Source organism: Hypanus sabinus, unplaced genomic scaffold (assembly GCF_030144855.1).
Source record: "Hypanus sabinus isolate sHypSab1 unplaced genomic scaffold, sHypSab1.hap1 scaffold_686, whole genome shotgun sequence".
Lineage (NCBI taxonomy): Eukaryota > Metazoa > Chordata > Chondrichthyes > Myliobatiformes > Dasyatidae > Hypanus > Hypanus sabinus.
This window is the reverse complement of record NW_026781539.1, coordinates 121,977-134,464: the sequence shown is the minus strand read 5'-3', so window position 1 is coordinate 134,464 and position 12,488 is coordinate 121,977. Positions and strand designations below refer to the sequence as shown.

Genomic DNA, 12,488 nt, shown 5'->3' with positions numbered 1-12,488 from the left:
TACCCTCTCGCTGCGCCCCTAATTTCCAACTCATTCCCCACTCTACACACTATCAGACGGGATGTAGGGTGGGGAGGTTGAGGCGAACTTCAGTGAAAGGGGCTTCGGGTTTTTGTCTCATTGGGTTCTGCGTCACTCCAGGGCCCAGATGCCAAACACAACACCAACGGCCGCACAACGGCTCAAAACCCTCAAAGATAGCAAGCAAATGCAGAATATCAGAAAAATGCATTCATGCAATATGCATGGATTTCAGATGTTATTTCATATGTATTCCAGTCTGAGGGAGAGTTGATACAGGTCTCTATCATGAAGTGAAACAGAGATAGAACAGGCAACTGGGGCATTTCTCCCCCAGAGAGAAAAGTTTAAAACGACGGAGTGTAAGGGCAACGGGAGCATCTTTTCAGGAGATGTGAGGGGCGAGGTTTTTTTTTACACAGAGACGGTGGGTGACTGGAATGTGCTGTCAGGGGTGGTGCTGGATGCAAATCGATAGAGGCGTTTAATTCGCTCTTTGTCATGCACGTGGGTGTACAGGGGTTGGAGGGAGATGAACATTGCATGAGGAAAAGAGAGTGTTTTGAAAAGAGGATTGAAAGAACAGGGCTGGGTAGATCAGGGAATATGACGATGGATTGACAAAGTAAAGGAACGATTTTTCCACAGACGGTATGGGCAGTGAACACCCCACAGGGAGAGACCGATCAGACCCAAGCATATGGCTAATCTGCGTTTTAACAGCAATCCTCATTATGACGGGTATCTGCTGGAGGATTCATGGTGAGTTTCACACCGGTCGGAACAACCAAACGGCAGAGAATAGGAATGGCCACTGTAACAGCGGCATATTCCCAACATTACCCCGAAATACCCTTCAATGTGATGCCAAGACACCGCTCACTGTGGTACTGACGGGTGTTTCAGCATGACTCACCCCTCACCGTGACACCAACACAACCCCCACCAACACATCGCTCAACATGATACCGATATATCCCTCAACCTGTTGCCAACACACAGCACACAACCTAATGTAATAATGATTCAACATAACACTGACACGCCTCTCGACGTGGTGCCGAAGCGTCGCTCACTGTGACGTGCACACATCACTCACCTTGACGCAGACACGTCCATCTCTTTGAAACTGACTCATCTCTTATCATACAGCAAAAACAACTCCACCGGAGCACTGACATAACCCTCACCGTCACAAAGGAACCTCCGCCAATGTCGTCAACCGGTCCATGAGTTAAACTCTTTGATTCAACTTTGAGGAATTTACTCACACTTCACCCTGACATAGGCCAAACCCATTACCGTGATACCGACACGTAAATTCAAAATGACACCGACATTGTTCTCTCCATCACACAGACACACACCTCAGCGTGACAATATTCCACACAGCGTGTTCATGAAATGCCTCTCAAGGTGACACAGACACACTCCTATCAATGAGACCAGCACCCACACATTACACAGATACTCCACACACCGGGACACTACCAGACCCGACTCTGTGACATTTCTCTCGTGACGTCGAGCTACACTTCATTTTGTCCCGGCATACCTCTCTCCGGGGCAGAGAAATACCTATGACACCGACACGTCCCTCACGGCAACTAGGACATGACCAGCGCTGAGACAGGGATTCTGTCATCACAACGATACTGTCACAGACCCCATAGTAACAACAAACCTTCACCAAGGCATTGATAACCCCTCAGAGTGACACAGACACGCCCCTCATGTTTCCCATGACGCCTCTCACTGTGACACCAGCACATCCGTCACTGTGACACGCTTCACCGTGACACTGACACCACACGCTCTGTGACCCGTTTGGTAGCGTGACGCTGACTCACGTGTCACTGTAAACGGTAAACTTCCTTCACCATCTCTTTCAGTATCACAGATTCGTCAGTCGAACGAAACATGCCACCGAAACTCTGATCTGTCCGACCTTAAACGAATGCGGAGCGATCTCCGTCACCAGTTCACTGAGATGGAAACGAAGTACAGATCTATCAACGAAACCAAGGCTCAAATCTGTGAATTGTTGACCAGCAGAAGAGGTGAGGCATCATCCCCCTCTTTCACCCGCTCCTCATCACAGGGCAGGCATGGAGAGAGGAAGCGTCACTCTGTGCTTAACATCGGGAGTGTGTGAGGAGATGTTATGGAGGGTGATTTACTCTGTGTTTGACCTGGTGAGTGTGTGATGGGCTGCGTGGTGGAAGTTTCACTTTATCACTGAAACCAGGAGAGTGTGATGGGACGTTGTGGAGGTGGATTCACTCTGGTTCTGACCACGGGATTGTGTGATGGGGCCCGGGCCAGAGAGATGACTACAAAATGTGTTATGTCACCGTGGAGAGAAAGTTTCACTCTGAATCCGGAAGTGTGTGATGGGACCGTGCAGCGGGGGCTTCACCCTGTGTCTGAATCGGGGTGTGGGATGTTATCTTGGAGAGAGAGCTAGAGTCTCTGTCCCACCCCAGAAGTGTGCAATGGGACTGTGTGGAGGTGGATTCACTCTGTGTTTGACCATCGTGTTGTGTGATGGGACACTGTCCAGAGAGATTCACCCCGTGTCTCACTCCTGTGTGTTATGGCTTCGTGGAAAGAGAGTTTCACTCAGAATCCCGGAGCGTGTGATGGGATCGTGGAGAGGCAGCTTCACTCTGTGTCTTATATCGAGAGTGTGTGATGGGCCGGTGTTGAGGGACGTTTATTTTGTGTGACAACGGATTCTATGATTGGATGTTGTTGAGGGAGTCTGCCCCTTTGAGTGTGCCATTGGAGGGTGTGAGCAGAACTTCGCATTGTAAGTGAACACTGTGGGGTGTGATTGAACGGTTGAGATAGCACTTTTCTCTCTGACTCGCCAGGTATTGTGTGATGGGATGGGAGGAGGATGATTCAGGCTGTGTTAGACTAGGGTGTGTGCGATGTGACCGTGCGGAGGCAGCTTCTGTTTCTGTCTGACCGTTGGAGTGTGTGATGGGTTCGTGGATAGAAAGAGATTCATTCTCCGTCTGACCGTGTGAGTGTGTGATCGGAACGTGTGCAGGGAGATTAAATCTGCGTCTCGCCGCCTCACTCCGTGTGTGTATGATGGGGCTCTGTGTTTGACACTTGGAGAATCTGATGGGTTGCTCAGGTTGGGTGTTGGGGGTTGAGCGCGTTTGGGATGGGGCGTGGTCATGTGTATGTCTGACACCAGCAATGGTAAATCGTGTCAGGACGGTGTGCCGCCCCGTGTCTGAAACCCGTCATTATGACGGGTATCTGCTGGAGGATTCATGGTGAGTTTCACACCGGTCGGAACAACCAAACCGCAGAGAATAGGAATGACCACTGTAACAGCGACATATTCCCAACATTACCCCGAAATACCCTTCAATCTGATGCCAAGACACCGCTCACTGTGGTACTGACGGGTTTCTCAGCATGACTCACCCCTCACCGTGACACCCACACAACCCCCACCAACACATCGCTCAACATGATACCGATATATCCCTCAACCTGTTGCCAACACACAACACACAACCTAATGTAATAATGATTCAACATAACACTGACACGCCTCTCGACGTGGTGCAGAAGCGTCGCTCACTGTGACGGGCACACAACACTCACCGTGACGCAGACACGTCCATCTCTTTGAAACTGACTCATCTCTTATCATACAGCAAAGACAACTCGACCGGAGCACTGACATAACCCTCACCGTCACAAAGAACCTCCGCCAATGTCGACTCCCGGTCCATGAGTTAAACTCAACTTTGATTCAACTTTGAGGAATTTACTCACACCTCACCCTGACATAGGCCAAACCCATTACCGTGATACCGACACATAAATTCAAAAGGACACCGACATTGTCCTCTCCATCACACGGACTCACACCGCAGCTGTGTGTGATTGGACGCTGCGGAGGGAGCTTCTCCAGTGTTCTGACCCCTGTATTGTGTGACGTCACTGGCTAGAAAGAGCATCATACTGTGTCTGACCACAGGGAACGCGGCGGGATGGTGCAGAGAGTGTTTCATTTCTTACCTGATCACGGCTGGGTGTATAGGGGTAGTGTAGAGGGAGGATCACTCTGTGCTTGTCCGCAGAACATTGTGATGTGAGAGTATGCAGACAGCTTCACTCCATGATTGAACAAAGGATAGTGGCGTGGAGAGAAATCTTCAGTCTGACGATGACCGGAGCTATGGGAAAGAGTGGGAGGATGTTCACTCTGTGTCTGACCCAGAGATGGGCGACGGGACGGGTTGGAGGAAGCATCATCCTCTACCTGAACTCGGGAGAGTGAGCAGGGACTGTGGGAGGAAGCCTCCTTCTCTGTCTGACCACGGCACTGTGAGATCTGACGGTGCAGTGGGAGATTCACTCCTCTCTAACACCAGGACTGTGTGTTCGAATGCTGTACAATGAGCTGTACTCTGTGTCTAACGCCAGGGGTATGTGATGGGACAGTGAGGAGGGAGATTCACTCTGTATCTGATCCAGGGTGTGTGTGTGTGTGATGGGAGGGTGTGGAGGGAGATTCACTCTGTGTCTGACCCCGGGAGTGTGTGATGGGACGTGGTGGAGGAAACTTCACTCTGTACCTGACCTCCGGGAGTGTGTGATGGGACGCTGTGGAGGGGGATTCACTCTGTGTCTGACCCCAGGAGTGTGTGATGGGACGCTGTGGAGGGAGAATCACTCTGTGTCTGACCCCGGGAGTGTGTGATGGGACGTGGTGGAGGAAACTTCACTCTGTACCTGACCCCCGGGAATGTGTGATGGGACGCTGCGGAGAGAGCTTCACTCCTTTCTGACACCGGGATTGAGTGATAGGAGAGTGTGGAGGGAGAATTACTCTATTTCTGACCCCGGGAGTGGATGATTGGACGGTGTAGAGGGAAATTCATTCTCTCAGAGCCCAGGAGTCTGTGTCGGGATAGTGTGAAGGGAGATACACTCTGTGTCTAACCCTGGCATTGTGGGTTGTGAGGGCTGAGGACCGAGCATCACTCTGTGTCTGACCCGGAGAGTGTGTGATAGGGCAATGTGGAGGGTGATTCATTTTGTGTCTGACCCAGTGAGTGTGTGATATGTAGGTTGTGGAGGGAAATTCACTCTGTGTCTGACCCGGGGAGTGTTGATAGGGCATTGTGGAGGGTGATTCATTTTGTGTCTGACCCAGTGAGTGTGTGATATGTAGGTTGTGGAGGGAAATTCACTCTGTGTCTGATTAAGGGTGTCTGTGCTAGGACGATGTCGAGGAAGATTCGCTCTGTGCCTGACCCGGGAATGTGTGAATGGAGGGTGAGGAGGGAGCATCACTCTGTGACGGACTCTGGAGGTGTATGATGGAGCAGGGTGGTTGGAGCTTTAGTCTGTGTCTGAACGTGTGAGTGTGTGATGGGACGGTGTGGAGGGAGATTCACTCTGTGTCTGACCCCGGGAGTGTGTGCTGGGACGGTATGTAGATATATTCACTCTGTGTCTGACACCGGAAGTTTGTATGGGAGGTTGAGGAGGAAGGTTAACTGTCTGTCTGATCCCTGGATTTGTGATGGGACGGTGTGGAGGGAGATTCAGTCTTTGTCTGACCCCGGGAGTGTGTGCTGGGACGGTATGTAGATATATTCACTCTGTGTCTGACACCGGAAGTTTGTATGGGAGGTTGAGGAGGAAGGTTAACTGTGTGTTTGATCCCTGGATGTGTGATGGGACGGTGTGGAGGGAGATTCAGTCTTTGTCTGACCCCGGGAGTGTGTGCTGGGACGGTATGTAGATATATTCACTCTGTGTCTGACACCGGAAGTTTGTATGGGAGGTTGAGGAGGAAGGTTAACTGTCTGTCTGATCCCTGGATTTGTGATGGGACGGTGTGGACTGTGCTTCATTCTGCTCGGGTTTTTTTGACGTTCCGGGTTGGCAGATAGATTTTTCTTTGTTCCTGATTTCCAGATCAAACGTGTTCCCAGAACTGGATCAGAAATAAAGACCGCTGTTATTTCATATCCACTGTCAACGGATCTTATGATGGAGCAAAGCAGCATTGTTCAAGCTTTGATTCAAGACTCCTTGAAATGAATTCACATGATGAAGCGGTATGTCCGACACCATTGTATGATTCCACACAAACACGACCGTCTTCCATACTGCGGGTTAGAGACACTGATTGACTTCAGACTCCGAGTGAAAATTCATCTGCACCGCCCCATCACACACACCCGGGGTCAGACACAGAGTGAATTCCCCTCCACACCTTCCCATCACACATTCCCGGGTTCAGACACACAGTGAATCTCCCTCCACACCGTTCCCACGCACCCGGAGTGAAGCACCCTCCACACCGTCCCGTTACACACTCCCGGGATGAGACACACTCTCAATGTCTTCGCACTCCGTCCTATCTCACGCACCCGGGTACATGCACTGAGAGAGTCTCCTTCCAAGCATTTATAGACGATGTTTCATTTCACAGAATTTTATTTACAACTCTATTCACTACCGTTACCGGACTTATTGGATCGGAAAATGTGAAGACCGGTGAGTTTTGAAATGGCGCAGGCCTGTGGTGTTGGCGTGGGTCAGTGGGATCTATCTGGGGAATAACACGAGACTGTGGCGTGGGACTGGGGCAATGGGATTAGTTTGGGAATTAATTCATGGCTCTGTGGAGGGTGCAAGACAGTGTTGTAGTTACACTGTACTGACACGGGGCTGACGAGAGTGAGTGTGTCACTAGGATTTGTTTCTGTCGGGAAGTACTTGGGCAGTGCGATTAATTTGTGGACCGGACACCCGTTTGAGGGAGAGTATGCGACGGTGGGATGCTTTGTGAACTCAGGGGGGAATGTGGGCAAATTTAATATTTGGGGATCTGAAACAGAGCTGTATGCGTTTGCGCTATTTTTTTTCTCTCATATGCAATTGTTTAACCCTCTTTGACAGGAAAGTGTAATCTAATCTCCTGTATACGGTGACAGATAGAAAACCCACCTGCACTCGGTGTAAAAAGTACAGATGGAATTACAGCTGCATTGATGGACACTATTTCATCTGTGAGAAGTCTGCTGCTTTGCCCCTGGATGTTCTTGAAAAGATGCTTGATCTCTGTCAAGATCCCGTGGGTGCACTTTGAGTCAAGTGACGACTCCTCTTTCCATACCCCCCCCCCCCCCGCATCTCTCCCTATCTCTCACTTATCGATTCTCTCCCAATCTCCCAACCTCTCTGCCCCGTTCTCCTCGCCCATCCTCGTCCCCATTCTCTCCCCCGCTCTCCTTCTCAGCTCTCTATACCCAACTATCCCTCTGCTTATCGCCATCTCCCACTCTGTTTCCCCTTTCCCTACGCCGTCCAGAGCAGACTCCCGCCCTTTCCGCTCTCCCTTCTCTTTCCAGCCTATCGTTCCCTGCTCTCTACACACCCACTCTCATCTTCGTTCTGTGCCCTCTGGTTATTGATTACCCCAACCCTGGGGAAACCGTCACTGAACATTCACCCTATCTCTGCCCCTAGTGGATATATACGCCCCTGCCAGGCCATCTCTGCCCTCCAAAGGAATAAAGTCACATCTTTCCTTACTTCTCTCCATAACTCAGTCTATCTAGTTCTGGAAACAACCACGTGTATCTCTCTCTGCACTCTTTTCCAGCTCAGTGGCATCTTTTCAACAGCCGTGGGACCAAAACGCAAGCACGAACGTCTTGTACAATTGCAACGTGTCCTGGTGAATCCAGTGCTCAGCGCCCTGAGTGAAGATGGTCAGGGTGTCGAATCTCCTGTCTAACGGTGTCGCTTGTTGTCCACCATAATCACCGCCTGATTTATTATCTGAACTTGGTAAATAACCTGCAATTTGTTTATTTGCATCATCATTAATGTGCTAAAATGTAAGATTAAAGTCAATAAGGGAAATTAATAAATACTGCAAGAAGGTGAATACTAAGCCAGTGTTTACGTGTCGAGGGAGCGGTCGCAATTTGATGGCGGAGGGGAAGCAAATGATTTAAGTCGTTGAATATCGGTCGCCAGGCTCCTGTATCCCCTCCCGGACGGCACAAGTGAGCACAGGGCAATTCCCGGGTGGCGGGGGTCCTCAGTGATGGATGTGATCTTCTCGGTGTATCGCCACATGCAGATGTCCACTTTGGCTGGAAGGGTTCTGCTCGTAGTGGGTCCGTAACCCTCTGCAGCCACCGGCGACCCTGTGTGTTGCCGCCACCACACGAGGCGGACATGCGACACGCCAGAAAGCTCTCCACCGCTGCAATCCATTCCGTGACGGGAGAGCTGCCGATGGCGGTGAAGGCAAGTGCCGAGGACGGTCCAGAATGCACTCCGACTCAGGCACGAAATAAACAGGTCGTCAATGGTGAAATCCAAAGGTAAAGTCACAAAGGCCGGTGCAATAAATGGATCTCTTACGGTAGAGCACTGAGTGCTCAGCACGGGACTTTACCGATAGACATCCCATGGCGGAACATTGGCACAGAATAGCTGGCAGTCTGAGTCTAAGAGGGAAAATGACAGCGAGGAATGGGAGTGTTGAAATCTGAAAGCCTGAGGCTGTTCAGTCGGGATACGACACCTTCTTCCCGTCTGCCTGAATGTGTTCACCCAGTGTAAATCCTCAGAGATGCTGACTCCCAGATTCACAGGAACATCAAATCCGAGGATAGTGGCGCAATTCAGCCAATTGGCTCATCGGGTCTGCTCCAGCATTTGATCTTGGCTGATCCACTTCAGCCTGAGTCCCAGTCAAACTCTGACGTAAAGATGCCCAGTAAACTCTCCTCCACGGCCGCCGGTGGCAATGAATTCCACAGATTCACCCCTCACTGGCAAAATAAATCTCTCCCAATCTCCGTGTAAATGGACATCCCTCCATTCTGAGGCCGAGCTCGCTTGTTTTAGTATCGCCCCCGGCCCCACCTTAGGAAGCCTCCTCGCCACAGCTACTCTATCGAGATCTCCATCATTTCACAGGTTTCCGTGAGGTCACTCCTCATTCTTCTGAATTCCATTGAGAATGGACCCAGATCAAACGCTCCTCCTGTGATAAGCGTTTCAATCCCGGAATCATTTTCTTTCCCCCGCGTGGAAACCACTCCACACTCGTTCAGTGTCGGACATCAGGCTCCGGTATCTCCTCCCCCATGGTACAACTAGGCACAGGGCAATTCCCGGGTAGCGGGGATCCTGAGTGATGGATGCGATCTTCTCGAGCTGTGCCGGGTTACATCGCGGTGTATCTCTATATCACCATTTCTAACGATGAGTTCAAATCACTCTCTGCTCTGTCTGCAGAACAGCGAACGTAGATCAGAGAGGGGAACAGACCCTTCGACTCATAAAATCGTGATATAGCAATCAAACAAATCCCTACTTCCGACAACAACTCCGTCTCCCTCAGTTCCCTGCACACCCACCTGCCCGTTAAAGAGTCTCCTAAACTCCTCTATGAATCTCCCTCCACCACCAGCGCTGGCAGAACGTTAAATCACAATCCACTCTCTGTGACAACAGAAAGTTACCAAGCTCATATCCCTTGAAATTACCCACTTTCACCTTGATTCGAGCCCTCTGCGATTAGACATTCCATCCTAGGGCTTAAAATATCTGCTGTCAGCTTTATCTATGTCTCTCGTAATGATACAAACAACTGTCAGATATTCCCTCAGACCGCCCCGCTCCAGACAAAAGAAACTCTCTATTCGTGGCAGAGCCCCAGTGAAACTTTTTAGTATCTCTCCAAAAAAATCCATACTCTTCCTGTAACGGGGCGACCCGAAATGAATTAGTGAACTCGGGAACGTCAGCCCCAGTCACAACCCCAATCTACTTTGTCCGTCTGTTACTCGGCACCACAATCTGGTACAGTGTTGTCTTTCTCTCCTTCAAAGCTTCCCACTGTTGACCGTATGGGCCCGTCCCTTCGACACTGAGGTTCAATAGCGCTTGAGCTCCAACGTACCAACTACCCCTTTGCCAGGAAACATCCTGTCCGAATCTGCACTTGCCAGATCATTCCTGACCCCAATAATGTTGGCATTCCTCCAATTTAGAATCCGCCCCGAAGGTCATACCTGTCCATTTCCATAATGAGCTTACACCTAATGGCATTACCATCACCAGATGCAAATTGGTCCCCGACACAAACTTATATCCCCGCCTGTTCCCATTCCGCACTAGAAAATAAATTGGTGCACTCACTCGTTAGGACTTTATACGTATTGATAAAGGAACTTTTCTTGAGAACATTTGACAAACTACCAAACTCGTCCTTTGACTATCTGGGGCTCACACCGAATACCTAAAAAATTGAAATCACACTTTATCGTAACCTTATGTCTCTTGCAAGAGTCTGAGAACTCTCTACAGATTTGTTCCTCTGAACCCAGAGGACTGTTCGGTGGTTGATAATGTAGCCCCATGGCCGAGTCCATACCTTTCTTATGTTTCAGTTCCGACTATAAAACCGCACTGAGACGAGACGGGGCACTGCCGTGATGTTATCACTGACTTGTAAAACCGCCTCTTCGCTCTTGAAATATTCCCAGATTAGCACGACTGAAACAGCGGAAACTAGAATTTTGAGCAAACGGTACTTGTTGCAGTCAAGTTTCACTAATATCTGCAGTGTCAGGCTTAGAGGCGTTAACCCCTGCACTGAGCGCATCTGCACTTCGAACAATACTGCTTGAATTGAAACGTACGCAGCTCAGAACAGGAGTACCCGCAGGCTGCACTTTTTGTTTCATTACTTTGCCTGTGTTCTTAACAACGTCTGTCCCAACAACCACTCAAATATCTGTAATGGCGTTCATCTTTTCATCGCCTGCAATTCTGGTTTTTACCACCTCTTCCCATCATTTGATGGCAAACCTGACCGCTGGGATATTAGTTTCAATCCAGTTCAGGTGTAAATTGAGAGAGTTGCACATTGGAGAGGAAAGGGAAAAGCTGAGCAAGTTGGGTCGGGGAGGCTCGGCCTCCTGCAGGGGTCTGTGTTGCCCCCCAGTGTTCGCTCGGCAGAATACAATCTCTGTTGTGAAGAATAGTAGATTACCGTGGCCTTCAAAGTGACCAGGGACTTCAAGCTGCATAAATGTGTGTGTGTGTGTGTGTGTGTGTGTGTGTGTGTGTGTGTGTGTGTGTGTGTGTGTGTGTGTACATACATACTGCTTGAAGCTATTTCACTGATATCCTACATATGTTTGCTATCTTTTTATTTTATACATATTATGTATGAATTGTGCCGTGCGGGACTTTTGGTGTTGTGTCTTGCAGCTGGGCCCTGGCTGTATTCATGGTCATTCCTGTGTGACGGAATTGCAATTAACCTTAAATGGAATTGAATTGAAATGATATGAAACCGTCTCGTTTGTAGATGTCGCACCTTCCGTGGAAGAGAGACCGGTGATGCACATATCTGAAGACCTGGATCCAACCCTAGCGCTTTAGCCACTTCTTAAACTGAATGTTATTTCTATTTTTTCCTCACCTGCGCATACATAAGTTTAACTCTTCTTACCTCTATATATATATATATATATATATATATAGATATAGGTATTGCTGCTGCTCTGACTGCGATTATAAAGAAGGAAACGATAAATAAACTGAAAACAAATCAGACAACAGCTTGTTGCCTCTCTGATACAAGACTCCCCTCCTTGAAGATTCAAAGAGATAAACCCTCTGACTTCAATTCAAATCCAATTATCCAATTTCCCACCACTCTTTCCCTCGTCCCTCTCAGCTCTCTCTCTCTCTCTCACACACACACACACACACACACACACACACACATTCAAACACTGAGTGAGTATCTCTCCACACTGTCCCATCACATATTCACTGGGTGTTGCTCCCCCCACACAATCCCATTACGCACTTCCGTTGTCAGACAAGTACTGAAGCTCCCTACATACTGTCCCATCATACACTACCGTGGTCAGTCACAGACAGAAGCTCCCTCCACAACGTCACATCACACATTCCCAAGGTTAGACACTGAGTCATGCACCCTCCACACCATCCCATTACGCACTTCCGTTGTCAGGCAAGTACTGAAGCTTGCTACGTACTGTCCCATCATACACTACCGTGATCAGTCACAGACAGAAGCTCCCTCCACAACGTCACATCACACATTCCCAGGGTTAGACACTGAGTCATGCACCCTCCACACCATCCCATTACGTACTTCCGTTGTCAGACAAGTACTGAAGCTCCCTACATACTGTCCCATCACACACTACCGTGGTCAGTCACAGACAGAAGTTCCCTCCACAACGTCACATCACACATTCCCAAGGTTACACACTGAGTCATGCACCCTCCAAACCATCCCATTACGCACTTGCGTTGTCAGACAAGGACTGAAGATCCCTCCATACTGTCGCATAACACACGTGGTCAGTTACAGAGAGAAGCTCCCTCCACAACGTCACATCACA

General features: G+C 49.4%; 1 protein-coding gene across 1 annotated transcript; it reads left to right on the top strand.

Moving 5' to 3' along the window:
- The first annotated feature begins 681 nt into the window (after window positions 1-681).
- Window positions 682-7,813, top strand: LOC132389861 (oxidized low-density lipoprotein receptor 1-like). Its single transcript, XM_059962420.1, has 4 exons — window positions 682-783; window positions 1,914-2,081; window positions 5,983-6,125; window positions 7,679-7,813. The coding sequence occupies exons 1-4, from the start codon at window positions 756-758 to the stop codon at window positions 7,811-7,813; spliced, it is 474 nt and encodes a 157-aa protein (XP_059818403.1). The 5' UTR covers window positions 682-755.
- Window positions 7,814-12,488: the final 4,675 nt, after the last annotated feature.